Raw genomic sequence first — 23103 nt, forward strand, 5'->3', positions numbered from 1 at the left:
ATATCCTTACTAACAACCTAGTAAAAAATATTAGCGTTATTTAAAGCGTGCGTTTCAAATTGAAGTGTTTATAACGCCTACAGTTAGCTGTAAGTGGCATAAAAACGAAACGCCTGAATATATTGTAAGAGCAAATTGACGTGTTGCATGTTGCTGATTGCTGGATTTACCTTGTCGACGCACGTCCATGTGAATAACGGCTTTTGATGGAGAATCGTTTAAATAAAGTTACACTTTGAACTATTTTGAGCTTATGTATGCAAATTTAGTAATTGGTTGTTTGTTTATGGTAAAAGTGAGCTAACTCTTGTTCTTCAAGGTAAGTTTTTAATACGAATTAAGTTGTTGGTTCAACGAACTCATAAGCAAACTTACTTATACTTACATGTATAATATGATTGACTGTATTTTTTGTCATCTAGGTACATACTTACTTAACAATTGACTGAGTTAGTAAAGAACTCCTAAAGAGATTTCTCTAGTTGATATTCCTCATTCTGATTTCTGTGGCCAGAAGGAACCCCCATATAAAATCTTTATCAGAATCATAACAAGAATTATTATATTATGCGAGACAAAATAAATCTAAAGCGAAACAAAAGAGTTAGGTAGGTTTGTAAATATAAGTACGAGCTGAAAGTTGGTAGTAATCTTTTTCTGCACGTACCTACACTACCTACTAATATTCAGTGGGGCGAAGTTCTATTTAATTTTATACGTGACTATCTTACACCTCGAGTGCTAACCTTCGCATAAACTGACAGATTAAAGTGTCAGCTTAACATGTTTATTGTTAATTAGGTGTCGATTTTCCATCGAATGTAAATAAATACGGCAAAAAAACACTCGAATAAAGAAAAAAATGTCGCTTAAAAAGTTATTCTATATGACGTGTACTATGGATCAAAACATAAAACTTATGCGTCGAATTAAGGCAACACTATCTATAAATTTTATTGTTCGAATCTAGTACGACTTGGTGCGATTAGCTAATGACTGTAATTTTATAGCCCTTGCAACTTAGGTATTTAAAGCTACCTAAGTACTTAAAATGTGTGTGTGTAATTTGCATATTTATCCACGAGATAAGGAAAACAAGTGAGTTTCATTTTCAACTGCATTGTGTGACAGAATTCCTGATCTTTGAAAGAATCCGGCCAACATTTTTTTGTCGGCATCGCAAACCAACATTGCGGGCGCGACGCGACACAAAAGAACATCTGCGATACGAAACAAAAACCTGAAAAGCCCAGCTAAAAGTAAAGAGATAGAAAAACTAACATATTACATAAAGTTTTTTATTTCCATCAGAATGTTGTGGTGAGCAATAAATAAAGTATATTGATGTGAATGTTGTTGTATTTCCACGCCATGTATTGTGGATACGCAAACGTCGACGATCGTATATCAAGCCCGCTCGCTTCACACATGAAATGTTTTACAATTTACTTCACGTGATAATGTATGGTTCCTACATACATTGAAAATGCTGCACTTTAGTTGATGGTGCTCAAATGAGAACCGCTTACCGAAATGACTGCCGTAAATCAAAAATTTAAGTTGACTTTAATGTCATATAAATTGTTGTTTGTGTAACAAATTACGTTGTTGTCGAACTTCAAATAATCTTTGTTGATATTTCACAGATTCCTATCTTTATCTGCATCATTTGCTGCCTTCTCTTCTTTAATTTTTAGAAAGTCATAAAACATGTCATTGAATTTATTTGGTTATGACTTAGGCACTAAGTACATAAGCACTCGACCGTTTTTCAAAATAATTTAAATCGTTTTGTGTAGACAACACATTCCTCTGGTCCCCTTTTATTTTTCAATACAACTTTTTCTGTAGAAATAACTGAAACAAAATAAAAAAGTTTTAAAAATTTCACGATGATATTAATAAAAAAAATATATAAGTAAGTGTTCAGTCCACATAAACAAAAAGATCAATTCCATGAAATAAAGAACAAAATAACAAATTACGGCTAGTAAGTAGGTACTTAAAAAATAAATACGATAAAATTAGGGAATGCAATCCCGACTCGAGATCGTCAACTCGAGATCCCTCGCGATCAGAAATATCAATCCCGCGGGATCCCGAGATTTTCGGGATCCCGTCTAGTTAGTAAAAATAATACAATTCGAACGGCTTGTTTAATGTAATATGTGTGTGATAGTGTGGTGAATGCAATAAATTATTATTTGAAAGAAAATAAAAGCCTTTATTTTTGAATATTACTAACAACGTAACATAATTAACAGGTGTAATAACATGAACATAATCAAAAAAGTAGGTGTAGCTCCAGGAGATCAAAATAAAAAGTAATCACATGGCATTTTGAAAGTAGCCTCTTAAAATACAAAGTGTATCAAATAGTACGAGCTTCTAATCGGCATCTTAAGTCTATTGCAATGTACCCAGCTGCTGAAAATGCCCTCTCCGACAATCCCGAACGGGATCTCGTCATATTATGCTTCGGGATTGATCCCGAAAAAATACACGGGATCTCGCGAGATCGGGATCCCGCAAGATCGGGATTGCATTCACTAGATAAAATCATAGTAACCTGTAGTTTTGCAGAGTGGTAAATAATTTTTCCCCCTTAGCTTCCTCATTTTTCTTTTATTTTTTCTATAAAATGTTGCCAGGCTTGCAGAACCCAATTTAATTGCCAGTTCGAATTTATTGAGCCGATTTCTTAGTTTCCTGTTGGCTGATATAATTCGCGCCCATTTTTTGTGTGCGTGTCCCACGGCACATAGCGAAATGTCGTCTAAGTAACTAAAAAAACAAAACCTTTTATAAAAAAAAAACATTTTACCTGCTAAATTCTTATTACTTATACCTACTTTTTATATATTTTCTGTCTAATAAGGTATATTGTTTAGGTACGATTGCTTAATTTAACACTTTTGGAATACAAAAAAAATTAAAACTAGCTAGGTACCAGTGGCGAAGGCTCCATACAACTCGATTCCTACCGGCTTCCCTTTCTGGACAGACTTAATATTAGTGTTAAATTAATTGTTTACTTTTGCCTAATAATACACAATTAATTAATAATCAACAATATTTAAAGCGAAATCTTTAACTAGAATCAATAATCTAATCGAAACAGTACGAAAACGCCTACCCTTCAAAAATTACGCTCCGCTAAAAACGCAACGTGAAGTAATAATAATGAAATAAACCGTAGGCGCTGATCGGGAATCGCGTACAATAAAAACTATGGCGGCGATGTCGCTTACGACCTTTTGGATCGCGCTTTACACCGCGCTGCATAGTGGCGAGCAAGCCGGAGGAAGAGCGGGTTGCCTCGCGCTACAGCGCTCGCGCCGCGGCGGACGCATGATCTTACTTACGCATGTTTCTGTCGCGGCGCGAGCCGCGTGCAAGAGCGAGATGGCGAAATATAAGCTAAGCATCCTGCATAAGTATGAGTCGAACATTGTTCACCAGTTTGACATTAGGTTATGTTTGTTTACTGTTTTTTCGCGCGCTCTATAACAAATTAGAATATTTGTGTTTATTACAACATTATTCCTTATTAAATGATTGTGCATAACTGTGAACGTATCAGTGTATTAAAGAGTAATTGTTTTGCATGTTTCTATTCGAGTAAATTTTCATTTTGTCAGATTTATAGGTTAAACTCATTTCTATTAAAGTGTTCTGCGTTTATCCATAATGTGTTTGATATTTTATTGTTGATGAATACATTCTAAATTGCTTGTATAATATGTTATAAAACAACCAGTGCGAGGCAATCATCAATCGTTCGATATACGTTATCTTAAATATGTGCTGTTGTGTTACCTACGTGTTACTACACTGAAGACAGAGTAACTTAATGCAAAACAAGCATGATTAGGTAGCATGGTAAGTAGGTACCTATGTATTATTAGACTGTAGAGAGAGAAATAAGAGACTGTAGCCGAATGTAGATAATACTCTCATATTGTTATTATGCAGAATTTTACGTCGATATTCTTACGATGTACATAATATGTAGGTATTATACCTAGACAATGACTAATAGCTCCGGCTTACCTTTTGTAAAAACTGACCCTTCGCCACTGCTAGGTACTTGATATTTTGGACTTTCTTGGAAACACAATTTACACATTTTTTGTATAATAACAATTCATGAACGCGAATGTGTTTTATTCCAAAAAGCTAATCAAATTGACAAAAAAATAACAATAATTACTCAAGCCAACGAAACTATTAAACACTTAAAATGGCTGGCTGTGAACTTACGAAAATATTTTCCAAATAATCTCCAACGGCAAAGTAAATATGGCATGTCTCTTTGTATCTTCGAAAAATGTTTTTGCTCCAAACACGAAAATTCCACTGTCGTACATTGTCAAGACATTTTGAATTATTAAAATTATGTGGGTACTTTGTAAAAGTATGCAGTTTAAGATTGCTTTGATAGGAAGGTACCTACCTACTTACCTGTGTAAAATTAACACATAGGTACATTTTATTGACATACAAGATGATGTTACTGCAGCTACGAGCTATCTATAATAATATTAGTAAACTTTCTTACAGCATAAATATTTTTTTTCAAGTCCATAATTATCACATAAATATAGTTGGTACCTATTCAGTATATTGGCTGTAAACTGATTCTACGCTATGGCTAATCGCACGAACTCCTGCGATAATTTGAGTTAGAGGTTTGATACTGGTTGACTGACAATAAATAACAACAAAATAATATTTAAAAAATATATTTATGACATAACTTAAAAGTTGCCAAAACAATTAAACATGCTGCCAATTGGTAGCTTTAATTACAGTTATTAAATTAGATTGTTTTTCTCTGACTTAATACCTACGTTGTTGGAATATCATCCTAATGACTAAAAATAAATAAAAAATGAGAAAAAACTGATGCTTGATTTGGTCATTTTTCATATACATCGAAGTTAGTATAATCTTTAAATGCTTTTTGATATTTTTCGCTGCCAGCAATGAAAGTAGTTGTTCCTTTTGCTAAAATATTTCCTTTTGCGTTTTGAAGGGATGTTTGAACAATTGTCAGATTGCCACTTTTTATAGGTTTCGCTTCTACGTCAACAGTTTCCCCCTGTAGAGCCTGTCCAAGGTAACTGTAAAATAGGTAAACAAGTGACTGTTATTAATTTTTTTTTTGTATTTTATTGTCGACGTCCAAAATACCTATAGGTATAATATTTATAAAAAACATTACAGTAATATACTATATACATGTAGTGCAGTTTCGTTGTATATTTTTTTGTACTGTTAAGTGTTCAATAATTTAAAACATATTAAGCTTTAACAAAGTTCAAGGCGTTTCAATTTTACAAGTAAAAATCAACCGCAAATCTTTTTCAGTTGATGTATACCTACGTTATTTTTATGAGCTTAGCGATTAATTAATTTATATAATTGAAATAAAAACGAAACTCATCCCACGCTAAGTCTTGAATAAAATTAATTTCATCTGCTATTAGTTTGTTAAAACCTTAAGTCTGCTTAAGCTATTAATAAAATAATACACAAACAAAATAAAAGTAACAAGTTTTTACTTATGTTCAAGAATAGATTTAAACAGGTATTAAAGAGTTTAATTAATGATGCTAATTCATCACGGAAAGTAACGATTATTAATTGCATTATATTTGACGCTCTTTTTACGCAAAGGTCATAGTTTGACATGCAATAAAAAGATGCACTTTAAAACCCATTATAGAACGACATACTTTTTATAGAATACGTCAAATATACTTCAATAATGCTCAAATTAAATGATATACTTAAAAAAGGTTGACAAAAAATTACAGCATAAAGAACCTGATTCTGATTTTGTGAAACCCTCAATAATATTGGTTTAGTCGTTTCAAAAATGACTCTCTTTTATACAATTGATTAAATTTTATGGAACTTATAAGGATTGTTATTATATGTTAGATATTGAATGTAAATTAAAATGTATGACGTTTAAGAAATAACTCTTTCAGAACCACAAATACGGGCAACTTAATAGTATTAAGATAAATTCAAAGTTTTCTCACACAATATTCATGGTGGTGGTCCACGACAATCTTCCTTCAGGGTGGCTGAGTTGTGAGTAAAACGAGAAGACGTCGATTACACTGGAGATGTAACCTCCGTGGAGAGATCCACCGACGTTGCACATCGAAGGCTCGATAGTAAATGACCCCTTCAGTACACCTTCGCCGGCTGATTTTAAATCCATCTAGAAAAGAACATCATGTTGACCTAAAGGTGTAGGTAGAGCAAATATGGGTGTATTTCATACACCCTATTTGCTGTATATTATCGTAGTCTCATGTAATAGGGGGTGAGTTTATCCGACCCGGAACAGAAACCTGACACCTCTGCAACTGAGGCAGTGAAAATAAACACCTCATCATTTTCGCTGCTAGCAAATTTGCGCTTTTTGAAAAGAAATTGGTAGACAAGCTTACTTGGAGGAACGCAGGTGGCATTATGTCGTTATACAACTTCAAAATATTTCCCTTCACTATTATTATCTAATTCCCTCTTATTATTATACCCGAAAGGAAAAGTTACCGTCAGTATCTATAGAAAGACAAAAGTACTTGTAATTATATTTATTTTAGATAAAGTTTTTGATAAAAGAGTAACATAAATGCTAATTTCCAATTAACATGGTTACAACAAATTTATTATATTACATAAAAACAAGTTCTTAATACAACAATAATCGCTTTAAATTGATCATTAGTGTACATTGCACACACGAAATCAATTTGATAAAACACATTGCGCCTTTTCAAATAAAATAGCTAAGTAGTGTTTCATACACCGTTTTTGTATAAATTTTTACGTGCAACCCGACCTTGAATACTTAAATATACATTACTTTGTCTCTTGAACGTCATAAAGATGGTCATCCTATCAGATCGAACATTAATCTATCATAAAGTGGGCATCTACACAAAATCATTGCGGACTAGCCGTGGACGATTGCAGCGTGACAAGTAACGGCTATAAGTGTTAAATAAAACTTCAACAGGATCTGTACATTAGTAGACAAATAAATAGTTCAAAGCTTTATTTTATATTTTTTTTACTTTAATAATTATTTTTAAAAGATAACTCCCGCACTAAGAATTGACTTTTACAAACAACGGAAGCAAAGTACAACCAGACCCGAAGCAACTACATATTAGTTAGCACAAATAATTGTTCCGTGTAGGAATCGAACCCACGACCTTTCAATGCAATGGTGGACTGCCCTCAACCTTTGTTTATGAAACTGTTTAAATTGGAAAATAATGGAATCATAATACCTCTAAATCAAGAAATTATTAGTTAGATCATCATGTCTCAGGTTCGATTCCCTCAGGTTCGTAACCACCAACCTTTATTTTACAACAAGCTTATCGATAAAAATATGCTCTCAGGCTAAGTAAGCAGAATATTATTTTTCATTACAATTTACTATAGGATAATAATATTTACTTCCATAAAAGAGCTACGGATATGAATGATAATAAAATTCTACCAAATCATACACCTCGGTTAAAATGTGAATCTTACCTTGCTCATAACAGTCTTTACATCAAACGACGGTGCACTTTTTTTCATATTTTCCAACACCTTCAAGAGCCGCAAACCTTTTGCACTTGATGCCATTTCTACAGTTATGAATTTATCAAACGACTGCAGGTGCTTATCTCACGCTCTTCCTTATATTGCACGATAGGCGGGCTATGAGCGAGCAACATTTTCATGGCAATATTGCTCTTTTGTAAGAGCTGTGTCGATAAAAGATGTTGTAAATATGTGTAAATAAAAATTAACGCAAATTGATAAATTTCCGGGTCTTTTGTAAGAAAAACGTTTGTTTGGGAGACTCATTCTAATAATTAATAGCATAAATTATGTTTTTACCCTATTCAACAAGAAATAAACAATGTACCTATATACCCAAAGGTACACCACATGAAACAAAGTCTTCTCCGAAAGATTCAAATAATTTATTAAGTTATTCTAATAATTTTCGACAATTTAAATCAAGCCAAAAAAATTTTGTTTGGGATAACTGTAATATTTTTACGTAGTTTTCATCCTTGTCCTAATTCTTCTCCACCCTGTATCCTGTTTTATACAATTAAACTTTCAGAATAAAAAACTACTAAAATAAATGCTATGGTATGAATGGTAGATTTGGTTTCTTACTGCTTTTATCCTGGCAACTCCAGCCGGATCAACAAGCGAGCGGTGTGCTTATGTCGGTTTGTTCGCATAAATATACAAGAATATAATTTTTCACGCAGTATTTCTTGTTCAGTTTATTCTACACGCGTTTTAAGTTTCATTAGACCGTTGTGTTATCTTTTTATTTATTTATCTACTTAGAAATGTCCGGAGTTTCAACGTAATCCAAGTGACAGATGTTACTGTGCTAAATCGCGCCACTTTTGGTACAATAATTCTTTTCATTTATTAAAAATATGGAAGAAAGCAAGGAGAATGTTGTGGAAATGGATTCCAGCCTTCAGGAGTCAGATAACGGTAGTATTCTTTTGGTAATAGTGTATTTATTTTCACGCTCGCTTTTGACGTTCATCGATATAAACCGACCAAACGGTAAATGCCGTCATGTAACTCGGACTCCAATATGAATTGTAGTAACTGTGCGATTATGACTTGATTATTGATGAAATTAAGGTAGCTGCGATTACTAGCGGCTGATATTTTTCGTATTTACTTCTGTACTATTCATTACTGTACTAATATTTAGCGATCTGCGTTATTCGCTTGTAGTCTTATCGGCACATTTTCCGTGGTCGGTTTATAATCCAAACATCAATAAGATTTGTATCTATTTTTGAGATACAAATATATTTCCATATAACATTGTTGTATTTGTTTCTTCTTGGAAATCGTGTTGTTATGAGACAGCATTTGTTTATATTGTTCGTGTGTACACAAATATGGCGCTTGTCTAAAATTTTAAGGTTATAAAGAAAGTGGTACTCATTATTGTATTATCTATGTGCATAAAATGTATGAAATGGAAGCTTTATCATTAAAATTGATCATGTTAGGTTGTCACACTTAGATTTTATGATATCTAGCTACTTTCTCTTGCTATGTATCTAGTCCTGAGTACTGAAATTGTGCTGAATTCACTTCCAATAGTAACCAATCATCTTTGCTCTTGTTAAAAAGTAAGCCACCTTGAAGTACAAAATTGGTAGTTGTTCGAAAGATACAACATTCTGGGACTTCACCCTAAAATATTTCATTGTTTGATAAGATTATGAATTATACATAGCGCAGTGATAACATAAAAATGTTTTAATATTGCAAGTATTGCTACTTAAGATAGAAACGATGTATTAAAAAATATTTTAAAATCATATAAATTAAAGCAGCTTTCATCCATAATCATTTAAAATCTTATTATGGCACATACAACATTTTATTATTAGTCGGTTTCAAGAAGGAAAGTTGACGTAAAAGAGAGGAGTTAATAAATAATAATCTGAAGTCTTCAATACTGACCGTAAAACCAAACTAGTTAATATTATTATGCCAAACGTGATTGTGTTCAACCGATCATGTAATTATATTAGGAACATGTTGCAACATGTCCATACAAAGAACTTGTTTAACCGACATAGACCAACTGTCTAAACTAAAATTTATGGGATCTTGAAATAGAATTGTGGGCCTCTCAAAATCAAGTATCCTTTATAAAGATATTAATACTTAATATGAATTTTATTTTGTTAATAAAGCAGTTTTTGAGATTAAAATTAGTATTCTAATATTAATTTTAAATAGATTTTTAATATCTGTTTAATAAAGCAAGTAAACTGCATTATGCATGTTCTGTAAATTAAGTTTGAAAATATTCAATACTACCGGGTTGGTTATAGCTTTTTTGTCATTATTGTAATGTTCTGAGACAGATTTTTAAGGTTATTTCACCTGTGCTTTTGTGAACTGAACAAGAAAAAAATGTATGACTAATTTTTTTTCTGTAAGTGGTTAAAAGAAAATCTATAATTAAGCATATATTTGCAAAAGTGGCTGGTCTCATGTTTCTAGAGTATCGCCTGTGTGACGTTCGCCGATATCGGTCACGATAGCGCGGCGATGACGAAGGGGCGGGAAACACGCGTACTAACAATCGCATATCAATGTTTTTTGGACTTTGGTGAATGTGGGTTTGGCGTTCTTAATTAAAAAGTTACTTAATATGATATTTTACTAGTTTTAACTAAAATTTCTTATATTGCACTAAGATTTTAGACACCCACTTCCAATTTAGGGACTATAAAGCATCTTACATCATCATAAAACCGTTAATGCTAAATTTACATACAAAACGTTTGTTATACTAAAGCTCATATACAGAGGCCCTCTACTAAACATTTCTGTTTGTTGATAGTTGATACAGTAACAACATCGCAAGCTAACGGCGCCGGTGACGGTCCCGATGTGCAACCGGAAAAGGATAGTTCACAGATTCTGTTCCCCGACAGTCCTGTGTATGAGCCTGAGGATGACATTGAGGTAAGCATCTAATATCTTTCAGCCCTAATGTAGGCCGCCTTCAAATTTGCCGCTAAGTGCCGCGCGGGGTCAGAGCGTTTGCAGCGCTGCGGTTGCGGTGCGGTCGCGCTGCCGTCGCAATATTTGCTAGTTGATCGATCACGCGTTTCTTACGCGTACCTCGAGCGTGCGTACCTATACACGAGGTTGTATTCAACTGCACATTTGGCGCAGTGGTTAACGCAGTCACCTCGCCACAATTACCGTACAGCTAAGTGCGGTGGGTTAGAATCCTACTCGTGCTCCTATTTTTGCTTAGTTTGAAATCTGATAACCCGTGCGAGTTGCTCCGAAATATTTAAGTATATCTGACACTGGACAGCGATGGTTACCTATGCGGCAGATTTTTCTACGTAATACGCAACCGACGTTGTTCGCAACCGACGTACACAACTGATTCAACATAGAAGGAAGAGAAGCCTTAGAAAAATGCAAAGTTCGTATTTTTGTTCCGGCTTGTAAAATACGCGTCAAAATGTTTTATTGTTTGTTTTTCTTTGCAAGACAACTTCCGGAAGAATTGCTCTTGTGCCGCGGAGACTTTTACAAATACATATTATCAATAACAAGGAACACAAATTACGAGCAGACCAGAAACAAGTATTTGTGGATCGCACAGTTACTTGTCCCACGTGGGAATTGAACTCACGGGCCACGGCCTACCGACAAAATCGTAGTGGCGACCACCTTAACCACTGCGCCAAGGAGGCCGTCAGTCTATGTTGCGTCTAGTATGCGTGTTACGGTTCAAACAGACACTTCTGTACAATTTAAGACATTTTTGATAGGACGATTGAAGTTATATAAGTATAATGATCAATGCTATGAGTTCTACGTACTTAAAACCTATGTACGTACCTGATACAAACATAATTTGAATGCAGTCGAACAATCTGATAAAATTGTAAAAATAGTAATTGGTTTTTTAATTCCTGCTAAATCGTAAAATATCTGATCAGCGACTATTAAAAATGATTATTGGCTATTATTGATAAGCTGTTATTTTTATCTGTTAGTTCAATTACAATGAATTTTCAATAAAATAATAAAGTGTACCAATGCAATTTTCAATTTATTGTTGCAAATTTATGATCCATTGCTTGCCGACAGGAAATTGACTAGGACAGAAACTATCTGTGTAGACTTAGTTTACATTAAGAAATATTTTGTTTTGGTATATAGGTGAATTTGGAATGATTTTCAGCCCGTCAGCAGCGCGAGTGACGCGGCACCTGCCGAAACCAATGGGTCGTCTGATTCAAAAGGTATGTACCGACCCCTAGCTTCAAGAAATAAAAAAACACTAGCATTGGTCTAACTAAGTAACAATGTCCACAGAAGAGCCATCGACATCGCAGCCTAAAAGAAAACTATCTGAAGAAGCAGCTGACAGCAGCGCAAAGATCCAAAAACTAGAACTGACTGACGACGAATTCGCCGTCTCCACCCAATCTTTAGACAATGAAGTGTCCGCAATTACCGGCGCCGACAATGAGGTCTCAGAGATCACTAGCGTCGGTAAACGGAAATATGAAGACCTGGAACTGCCATCTACCTCCCGTGTCCGCACTCCTCTCAGGTCGAGCCCTAGACGACTCAAGAGGAGCAACAGTGCCGACATATCCAAACCCAAAACGCCAAAGACCCCTAGGACCAGACCGGCAAGTGTTGACGTCACTAAGTCGCGGAAAACACCTCGCAAACCACTCAAGGCCAAAGAAGAGCCAAAAGAAGTTGTAGCTGACAGCTCATCCAGTTCACGCCCCAGTGTTGAGTTTGTAAGCGAAATAACACCCATGAAAGTTCCTGCAACTATTGATGAAGAAATTGACAATTCAGAGTTAGATGACTCTCAAGGATTCCATCTTGAATTGTCGCCGACCCCTGAGGACAACAAAGAACAACGTAAGCAAGAAACACCGAGCAACAGTGACCCAGTGCTCGTTAGGAACAGAACAGAAGATATCAATCCAGGGAAAGTCAGCGCTTCAAGAAGCGAAGGTTATGTTTACTCTGATCAAGGTAGCTTTTCCCAACCGAGATCGAAGGAGTATTTGGGCAAAGGTACAGACCAGGAGAGTACTGATAGCGTTAGTTCCATCAATTTGGAGAGTCCAGAACATGGTCCCAGTGTTGCTTCTAAGTTGATCTCGAAGCTCTCAAATGGTAATTCTTCAACACCTACTGAGATTCCGGAAGGCAAGCTTGGCAGTGCGGAGGACAGTGACAGCACTCCTGATATGGCAAAACTGAATATGAATAAAGGCAAGCGTGGAAAGAACGATACTTTCAATCGATCTAGTAACAATGCTACTCCGTCAACTATATCTCCACTTCCCAATGGCCACTCTTTACCAATCACCACTCCTCAAATTCCCGTATTCGATGTCCACATCAGTCATAACGAGGACAACGAATTTCTATCTCTATACGTCGTTCGAACTGACAATGACCTTGGCATGGACATGTGTAGGGAATACCAGAGGATTTCTAAAAGGTTCACGATTGATCCGTACTTAGCTGATGTCTCTGTGAGCAATTCCCCTTCTAGTGTTACTAGTGGAGGCATGATCAACTTGCCTAATAGAACGTCTTTCGCATCTACCGTGAGTTCCACATCTACTTCAAGCAACCGTACGAGTGACGGAGCGTTCGTAGTACCACAACCGCCACGGAAATCTATCGCGAATCCAACCACAACGGTCAAGGGATACGAGGCTCTAATGAAGAAGCTACAAGACATATTTTCCCATATCCGGGACTCTTCAGTCGACGAAGGAAGCGACGACAAAGTGTCTGTCGGTATTCAAACATCAGTTTCCAATGACAGTTCAGTCAGCAACGGCAATGCCAGCCCAGAAGAAGTGAATAAATGTGACAAAGTGACTCCTAAAAGCTCATTGAAGAAGACACGGGTCCGTGGTCGACGGCATATCGCCGGGAAAACTAAGAGGGCACTGCTGCCTACTCAACCCGAGGAGCCAGAATACATGCATGGTATGAATTCACCAGAAATGGTGCCCACTAACGGTGAAAACGGCAAGGATTCTCCCGTCAAATCGCCTAAAGACGAGAAGCCGTTGTCTTCTCTCGTTGCTACGCCGAAATCTGTTAGCAAATTGAAGACTAAACGTCGACCGACTTCACCAAGGCCGGCTACTCCAGTAGAAAAAGCGGCAGTGAAGCCAGAATACCCTGGATATCCACCAGACACCGTAGTCTTGGCCAAATGGGTAGACAAAAGTTATTATTCAGGAAAAGTATTGGAGATAACAGAACCGAACAAATATTTGATCAAGTTTGACGATGGGCAAGTGAAGGTGCTGTTGGATGACTTTATTATATTTGGAGATATGAAGACTTTGCCTTTGGAAGGTCAGTCGGTGTACGCGATGGTTGATGAGGAGCAGAATTATGAACCTGGGTTGGTGCTTGGTGTGGAAGAGAATGATAGCGGTACTGTTACGTACAAATGCACTACTGATGGGTAAGCCTCCTCTAAATAAAACAATTAATTATTTTAATGGTATTGGATTCTCATAAGATTATAATGAAGTTTTAAGTCTTTAAGAAGAAAACTGTCTACTAACTTTATCTTATCTTATACTTTCTAATTCACATTATAATCTTTTTGCATCTCGACTTAATCTATGTGACATCATAGGATAGGACATTATGATGGGTTTGGAAACCGAATAGAATTATGTTTGCGGTAGAAAAGTTGTCAGCATTAAATAAAGAAAATCAAAAGACCCAGTACTTAGTAAACGTTTTAACAAGTATATTGAATCTACCACCGTCAAGAAACAGTACTTAACTATTAATATGAAGTAAATATAAACTCCATCTTTAATACTTTCCTTTACTCAATCAGGGATACATTGGTGATGGTGACAGCTAGTGAGCTGTACTTGACGGAAGACCAGGCTCGTTCGTTGAAAGAGACGGCTCGCACCAGGTCCCCGGCCGCGCCCTCCACCCCCCGGCGGCGGCACAACCGGGAGTTGGACCTGGATAATATCATACAGGTATATTGAGTCTTAGCCTAACATTTCTTAATACATTTGCATCATGCAACATCCCCAACTCGAAATTGGCCAGCATGGTGGACTCAAGACCTAACCAAATTTGCGTTCGGGAGAAGATCCTTGCCCAGTAGTGGAACAGTTATGAGTTAAATAAAATTAATAAAACCCATAATGCTTTACCAGACGCGGGAATCTAACCCATGACCTGATGACATGATTAAGACCACATGTTCAGCAGTTAACTACGCAACGGTAACCGACTACGCTATAGAGTCAGTCTAACTGTAATTGGATCTATTACAGTTAGACTGACTCTATACCTATAATAAATCTTTAGAGAGGTCAATTCTGTACATTGTAAGAAATAAATGTTAAATAAATTAATGAAGCCTATTGTATCATGTGCAGGGTCCCCGCAGCGCTCGTAGCCGAGACAAAGGCAGTTCCAGCGCGAGGAAACGCGTTGCATCACCAAAGAGCCCTAAAGCGTCCACATCAGGTACTTGCCCTTCACTTCACACAATATCTTAGAGTGAGTATTGTAACAACGGCCAGTGATAGCCTGACTAACGTTAGCAATTAGTCAGTAATAGGCCTGACTAACGTTAGCAAATAGTCAGTAATGGGCCTGACTAACGTTAGCAATTAGTAGTAATAGGCCTAACTAATCAATGGCCAATCTGAGCCCTACAAATCGTGGCTAATTTTACCTTATTTTATGCAAAAATATTTGGTCTGGTATTACTGGTTCTAGTAATCCAAAAGTGTAGTAATTATGTTGTTTTTTGTTTCCATTATTTTGGCAATATATTTTTTTATTATTTTGTTAATATTGTTTTATTTTATAACATTTTCCAAATATTTATTTGCCCCAATATTTATTGTCCCATTCAGGGCAAAGGCGTCCCTCCCCTCATTTCAACTATCTCTAACTTAGTCTGTAGATATGGCTACTCTTTGATATGAAAGTCTTACTGATCAAGCCATAATTTCTAGGCCTTTACTGTCGTTATCCGACAGTATCTGGGCCTACTCGGCTTCCAGAATATAGTAAATTTTTCACATACCACTTACCTGATCAAACACATCTCGTTTATCGTAAATTATCCTTAGATAAGTAGATTACAATAAAATAAAGTTCGCTCCTTTATTTTGCACTTTAGCTTCAACTTCTGCCAGCGATTTCGTCCCTAAAATAAATTCCCTGGACAAAAAGTATCCAGATTATAAACTATCCGCATATCCATCAGAATTTCTTCAATAGCCGTGATTTAATCACAAACATTTACCCAAGCAACCAAACTTTAGCATATTTATTTATAATTTTTATAAAAGTCAAGTTGATAATATAAGTAAGACTAACAATACATTCATAACCTCGCAGGTGTTAAGACCAGTAAAGCGACTCCCGCCCCTGTGGGTCGTAAGCGTCTGGCCAGTGAGAGCAGTGAAATGAGCGAGAGTAGTAACTCGGCGCCGCCGGTCCGCCTGGAGGAGGTGGCCGGGGTTGAACCGGAGGTACAGCGCACGCCGCGGAAGATTGATGGGGTTAAAGGTAAATTTTTATTAGAAATATTATGTTTTAGATGTATTCTTGTATTCTATATTTCATCGTATAATTTGTGGTTAACCTAGTGTCAAAGTTGTTCAAGCCGATCGAAGGTCTGTGTCATGTCTTAACGACTGTTAACTTAGTTGACAACAATGAGCAAGCCAGCAGTTGAGCCGGCGATCTTAAACGTGCTCTTCGAAGCGATGAACGCCTTTCTTTTATAGAAATATAATAAATTATTTCAAATAATGTTAAAAAATGTTGCAAGTAATTGACATGTTAAAATATTTACATCAGGCGTATCGTCTTACAAGCTGCCAAGCCAAAAAATAAGTTTGAAATTACCATAAAATAGCTATGACTAGCGGACTTTTTTATTTATTTTGCGACACATGCTTCTCACAAATAAAATATAGTCCACATCATATTTTTTGATTCTACACACTTATTAGCCAGCAATCCTGTTTTTACTCCTAAATATACATTTAAATCTTAAAGTACAACCACATTGTCTCCAAATAACACTAGTCGTTATTTTCAGCGGGTCCCCTCCAACTAAAAGGTGCAGCTAAACACACCACTGGCAAGAAGAACTCCAAGTTGACCAAGTTCGAGAACGATGAGGATACAGTCTCCACCCTCGGTCCTATCCCGGGACCGGATAGCAAACTGTTCGCTGGATTGCACTTTCTGCTCACTTGCACTGAACCACCTAAACGATCAAGGATTGACAAGGTAAGATAAGAATAAATCAAGTAATATGTATAAATGAAAAAAAAAATGTACCATCTCCTTTTTACTATAGTTATTCAAACTTATTCTCATGAAATTTTGTGAGCATATTGAGTAGGTCTGAGAATGCGCCAACATTTATTTTTCATTCTCCTAAGTGACACAATTTTTTTTTATTTATATGGCAATGTTTGCCGGGTCAGCGGGTACATAATAAGGATTCAAAGATGGCCAGCAGCTGCGGCTAACCATTATATTTTCATCGATCGTAAATCATTTTGGAAGGTCGCACATACAAAATTAACAGGCATTTATATTTCTCAATAGTAAAAGTGTCTCCAAGATCTTAGGTGAAGAACTATAATCAAAATTTGAATATAGTCTATCCAATTCAAAATTTGAGTCTCAAATATACTTAAATGTTAGTCTAAAAGTCTAATTCACACAATAACTTTAGCTACCGTCATTGTTACTAAGAACAGGTTTGAATAAATACTTTTTACTTGCAGGCTCAAAGTCAGCAAGAAACCCGTCACTATTCGTCAGAGGAAGACGGCGAGACTACATCGGTGGCCGGCACTGATACTGAAGATTTAGAGTTCTGTGACCGACCCTTCAATAAAGAACGATTGAAGGAACAAATTGAAGCTGGCGGCGGGGTTGTATACAGGTACATAAACACAATCCGTAGGGCTCTATTTTTCTATGGAGCTACTCCATAGAAAAATAGAGCCTTATATAATAGAGCATAATCAATAATTGATAAAGATGACGGTTTAGAAATGAAATATCTTTATAGTTAAAGGAACAGGTACTTTATCATAATGATTTGATTAGTGCTTGGGTAGCATTTCTAAAATGTTAAAAATTTAAATCTATAGTAGTACCCTATGTAGGCTGTCTGATTTGATTCCTCTTCGTAATAACGTCCTTGTCTAAACGATGTATTCCCATTATCTGATTCTATTGACTTTTGTATTTCTTGTTATTCATTTATTAAAGTATTAAGATTTTATTCCTGATATGTATTTTCAAAGAAAACACCCCAATATTACCTTTGTTATGTTATTTGTTGTAGCCACTTCGACGACGTACCAAAGAACAAATACTCAGTGTGCAAGCTGGTGGCGCCGCGGCCGTGCCTCACGGCCAAGTACATCCAGTGCGTGGCGGCCGACGTGCGCTGCGTGTCGCACGGCTGGGTCATCAGCTGCTGCAGCGACAACACGCTGCATGATCCCGACTCCTTCGCGCTGCCCGCCGGCTGGTCTATACTTAAGCAGAGGTTTATTAACTGGGTATGTCCATAGTGATATTTAGTAGTGGATTGTGGATGAAATAGTAGGACAATGAGAGCAGTGCAAAAGTTGAAGTGTTCGAGAGTTTGTAAGCCACTCATCAAACTATGATTTTACAATGGTCATGCCATATTATGATAATACTAAGCTAGCTCTATGACCAAACTGCAAGAGTTCTTAATGAGTCTTCAAATTTTATCAACTGAGATGAGTAAAAAAATTGTAAACTGCGTCAGACACTTGAGGACCCATGTGTCCGAATTACTTATAATTTAAAAAAAATACACGAGTTTACTTTTGTCACAGGTGCCACCGCACGGCAAACGCAACGCCTTCTTCAAAGACAAGATAATACTACTGTGCAGCGACTCCGACACCTTCGTCAAGTTCTGGGAGCGCGTGTGTTCGCTCGCCGGCGCCACCACGCGCGTGGTCAACGAGGAGGACCTCAACATGGCGGGCGCGCTCGCTCTGGTCACGGAGTGGGAGGGCTGCCCGCACGAGGTGCAGAACAAGGCCAACACCGACAACATCCCGCTCGTGTCCACCACGTGGGTGGTCCAATGCCTCATAGAGGCCCGCGTCATCGCCCCCACCAGTCACGACAAGTTCTCATTTATGTATACGGAGCCAGAATGATCCTGGGACTTCAAAAAGTACCTCATTATACGTGATATTTGACACTTGAGGTGACGCGAAAAGACGCATAGTGTAAGTGAAGTGTAGTGTTAACACTCGAGTGGTATGTAGTGCAGTCGGTAATAAAGTACAAAGAACGGTGATAGTATGCTCTGTTATGTTAGGGAATGCGCTGTGTTTATACCGAGCGGTGATAGACTGGCTGAACATCATATTTACTAAGTATATCATATCTAGGATCAAATGCCACAGCTTTGGTATTCCTGAGCTAGTTTTGGGCCTAATATGCCTATTGGTTCCTTAGTCTTGTTTTAGAAGTACTTAGCGATTTTCTTTTGTAGTTTGAGACTTCATTATTCAGCCTCTCTATCACAACTCAATTTGCTTGCCCAGCTTATATAATCAGAATATGAAAAAATATCCAGTGCTACATAAAAAAGCAAAAATCTGTTGCTATTTTTATAAAAAGGCTTATTGGATCAAGAAAACAAACAACCACGCTACTCATACCATAGCGAGTGAGCTTTCAAAATTATTGGACAAAAACTGCATTTGCAGAGGACTTGAGAAATTTTCAAAAAATGAAAAGTCTTGGTGTTTAATATTAAGTGTGGAAATCTAATTGTAAATGGATTTAAATGTAAAATGATAAAATTTTTGATCATACTGTATTATGCTATGTGATCTCGACATTGAACCACCCTGTGGAATAAAAAAGAGACATTAAAAAAACATATTAAAAAACTTGTAATTTAAAACCTGACTGTAGTACATTATGATTATGATATACTGCATTTCTATAATATATGAATTTAATAATAAAATATTTAAACTTAATCATTGTAGTTTGCAGTTAGGTTGATAAATTGCAATATTGGACTTGCGAAGGCAGGAGGACAAACAATGCAAATAAAACTTACAAAACAGAAACTGCTATTCTGTTTTATAATACTTATAATGTATACCATAAGATTTTAAAGACGATAACAAGATTCGTCTTAGTGTGCTTGCCTCTATTCAATGTCTTTCCAAGGGTGGTAGTCAGAAGGTATATTTAATGTGTATAGAAAACTTAATGTTTTCAACTATTGTCTTAATGTACTAGATGAATGTACTTCTAAATGTAACACAAAATTGTGACTGATTTCTTAAAATGATCTGAAATCTTACAAACACTAATTTCCAGTCAGGGCCTTACTAGAGAAATTACTGAAATTTTTTCACATAATATTTCTGTTTTGCAGTTAACTACAAGTTCAAAGACTTCTTCGACTTTTAAATAATATAGGTAGCTAAGTAAATGTAATAGAAATAAAATTGGTATTGAAATGTATATGGTCTCATTTAGTATATAAGTGTTTATATGTATAACTATTGTCATCTTTGTGAATATATCGTATAAAAATATAGAGTCATCAATAAAATTGTATCGATTTTTAAAATCGATAGGCCAAAGTGAGCTAAAGATTAAAATTTTTGACATTCTTGAACAATATTCTAAGAGTATCGTTTTTTTGTTATTTATTTTTAATTATGTTTTTTTTAGCTCGGTTTAATCATGTGTAAGACTCTTATTTACTATTTCTTTTTATGTCATTATCGCACCGTTTTCGTACAGCACACTACATAATCTTGATTATATCATAGACAATTATCTGTGTATCTCACAAGCACAGTTTTGTAGGATCTATAAAATCAGATGATTATTTCAAAAGGTGCTCTTTGTACCTGATATTTAATAGGTATAGACTTGAATAACCTAAAAATGATCCCAGTAATCCAATCCGTACACTCGTGCGATGTTCACGTGTATTTTTGCCTGCTAAGGCGTATAATGTAGGTATTTTATAGAAAACCAAGGTGCGATAATGTCTTTGTATTTTGAGTTTGACTGACTAAGGTTAAGCGCAGGCCCAACAAGTTGATCATAATAATTATTTAGCCACTTGTACAGGCATCCTGCGCTCAACCGAATACAATATATTTCCTTTACTTTTTACTATAGAATTTATTGACATTTCCTTGTATCTTGTAGCTGCGTGGAATCGTGGAATATTCGTCAGTATTTGTCTACATTTATCATTATATCAGTGTTTAAATGTCACAAATGTAGTATAAGCTAATATGACTTATTGATGTTAACTGTTTCAAATACACGATGACTGTATAAACAGTGTCTGACTATTTGTAAAATTACGAATGAGGTTTTGTAAGAGGGTAGGCAACAAACGTGCTAGAGTAAAAAGGGCGTATGATACATTAAGATTTCATTTAAAATTAACTTTTTTGTTCCAAGGGACCCATTTTAATAAAAAAGAAGTACCTTTTCGTTTGCTAAAGTTAAGATTTAACAGAAATATGTACAAGACATAGTAGTTATTATAAAATCTTGATAAATTCGATCTGATTGTACATAGTAATTGTATTTTAAATAATGTATCATTTCCAAACATAATTTGAACACACTAGTCACTTTTTAGGCAACTATTGGATGTGATATAAAAGTATTAGGGAATTTATGCGAATATGCTGTGCTGTAGATGTATTATTAATTATACAAACGTCTTGAAATTGTAACTCTCATTCCAGTTTTCATGTCCATTTCACTGAACATATTTCAGTAATAAATTGTATCAGCGAAAGGTGTAAAAAATGTTATTACTAATATAAAGATTGTCGACTTTTTAGACGTTATTTAATATTACATGGGCATTCTTTGGGCGATCATGCTTCCTATACCACGGTTTACTTATCGTTTCAGTCAAATTCAGTGGCCATGTATGTTCCTGTGTAATATTCGATAATCTTGCAAGTTAATGAGTAAAAATTTCTAGATTTAAAGGGCTAGTGTGTAATCTTAAATTGATGGTTTCTCTTCAAGTGACGTTTAGCCTATAAGTGCATTTCCTTTGATGCGATTTTATGTAATGTGACGTATTTTGTGTTGCATTTTTCGATGTTTGTTTTTTTTTTGTTATTCTATCATTGTATCTTCGTTGTTAAGGAGTCAGATAGACATGTAATGTGTAAACTATGAATAAAATGATAGAAGTATACGTTTATTTTCTTATTTTACCATTAGTACGATATTTATCAAAAATGGAGTTCACCAGGTATTGATCGCAACAATATTTAGAACAGCGCCCTCTTTTGATTACTACTTGTAACATCAACGCTTGTGTAACAATAAATGTTGTGAAATTACAACATTTATAAAGCTGTCAAGAGATGTCGCTACTATCGTCAAATTAGTTACATGTAAGATTCGAGAGATGGTGCTACTATTCGAACGATGCGCAGAATATTGGTAAAGAAAATGCATGTCATGTTCCCGATCCTCGAAGAGGATTCTGCTAAAAGGTTACTGATAACAATACAAAAAACTAAAGTTAGTCCGTATAAAGTATTTTAATTAGTTACAATATTATGAAATAACATGAATAAAGATTACTTTTCAACGCGATAGTAATTTGAATCTGGTAAGAAAAAAAAACATTTTGCATAACTACCTACCTACCAATGCCTATCTTTTTCTTCAACCACTTTCATAGAAGGAGGTAATTATATCGAGTTTAGGAGTGATTTGCAATTATACAGACTTATTTATAATGCACCTTCTTCAAGTTGGAATAAATTTTAATAAAAAACAATAGAATTAATTGCGACTACCTACACGGAAATAAATTATTCTGTATCAGTTAACAGAATGATTTCGTCAACCGAGGTTGAAGTTTGATATCTTATGTTACTTAAAAATAATTTTGTAGAAACCAAACTACAACGAACCAACCAAAACCCGACAACGTCATGGTGCCTTCAGAACAGTAAAAAAGTATTAAATTTTATATTACCTATCATCAATACACCTTAAATTTAATTCCTATACGAAACGGAGACTAATTGTAGGTACCATGAAACAGTCTTCTTTCTTGCCTGTTTCGTGATTACTGATTTAGCACCGAGAATCTACTTGTACCTACCTACCTATATAGATACAAATTATAGTAAAAACATTGAACGCATTACTGTAAAGTGCCCCAGTGCTGGGCAAAGGTCTCGGAATGGCTAAATACGGGTTGAGGACTGCACTCCTCCAAGCACTATTTTAAAGAAATCTCAGGCATTTTTTCATTACGTTTTCCTTCAATGCTTAAATTAAGTAGATATATTCTAAAAATCTTGAATTTAATAAAGTTTGATAGTTAAGTCTCTCAAACAATGCATATTATATTAGCTCATTAACAAGTCAACGACG

General features: G+C 35.6%; 3 protein-coding genes across 3 annotated transcripts; 1 reads left to right on the forward strand and 2 right to left on the reverse strand.

The window, feature by feature from the left end:
• Nucleotides 1-1290: 1290 nt before the first annotated feature.
• LOC142979054 (uncharacterized) lies at nucleotides 1291-4433 on the reverse strand. Its single transcript, XM_076123813.1, has 3 exons — nucleotides 4264-4433; nucleotides 2570-2784; nucleotides 1291-1857 (listed from the first exon to the last, which is right to left on the reverse strand). Exons 1-3 carry the CDS (start codon nucleotides 4368-4370, stop codon nucleotides 1772-1774), a joined length of 408 nt encoding a protein of 135 aa, XP_075979928.1. The 5' UTR covers nucleotides 4371-4433; the 3' UTR covers nucleotides 1291-1771.
• A 296-nt stretch (nucleotides 4434-4729) lies between these two features.
• Nucleotides 4730-7706, reverse strand: LOC142978914 (acyl-coenzyme A thioesterase 13-like). The gene is made up of 3 exons (XM_076123526.1): nucleotides 7570-7706; nucleotides 6054-6238; nucleotides 4730-5126 (listed from the first exon to the last, which is right to left on the reverse strand). The coding sequence occupies exons 1-3, from the start codon at nucleotides 7663-7665 to the stop codon at nucleotides 4922-4924; spliced, it is 486 nt and encodes a 161-aa protein (XP_075979641.1). The 5' UTR covers nucleotides 7666-7706; the 3' UTR covers nucleotides 4730-4921.
• Nucleotides 7707-8229: 523 nt separating this feature from the next.
• On the forward strand, nucleotides 8230-21904 carry LOC142978730 (uncharacterized). Its single transcript, XM_076123276.1, has 11 exons — nucleotides 8230-8547; nucleotides 10436-10560; nucleotides 11804-11864; nucleotides 11938-14086; nucleotides 14474-14627; nucleotides 15036-15126; nucleotides 16012-16182; nucleotides 16721-16914; nucleotides 17421-17581; nucleotides 17990-18209; nucleotides 18516-21904. Exons 1-11 carry the CDS (start codon nucleotides 8487-8489, stop codon nucleotides 18846-18848), a joined length of 3720 nt encoding a protein of 1239 aa, XP_075979391.1. The 5' UTR covers nucleotides 8230-8486; the 3' UTR covers nucleotides 18849-21904.
• Nucleotides 21905-23103: the final 1199 nt, after the last annotated feature.

This window comes from Anticarsia gemmatalis, chromosome 15 (assembly GCF_050436995.1).
Source record: "Anticarsia gemmatalis isolate Benzon Research Colony breed Stoneville strain chromosome 15, ilAntGemm2 primary, whole genome shotgun sequence".
NCBI classification, from domain to species: Eukaryota; Metazoa; Arthropoda; class Insecta; order Lepidoptera; family Erebidae; genus Anticarsia; species Anticarsia gemmatalis.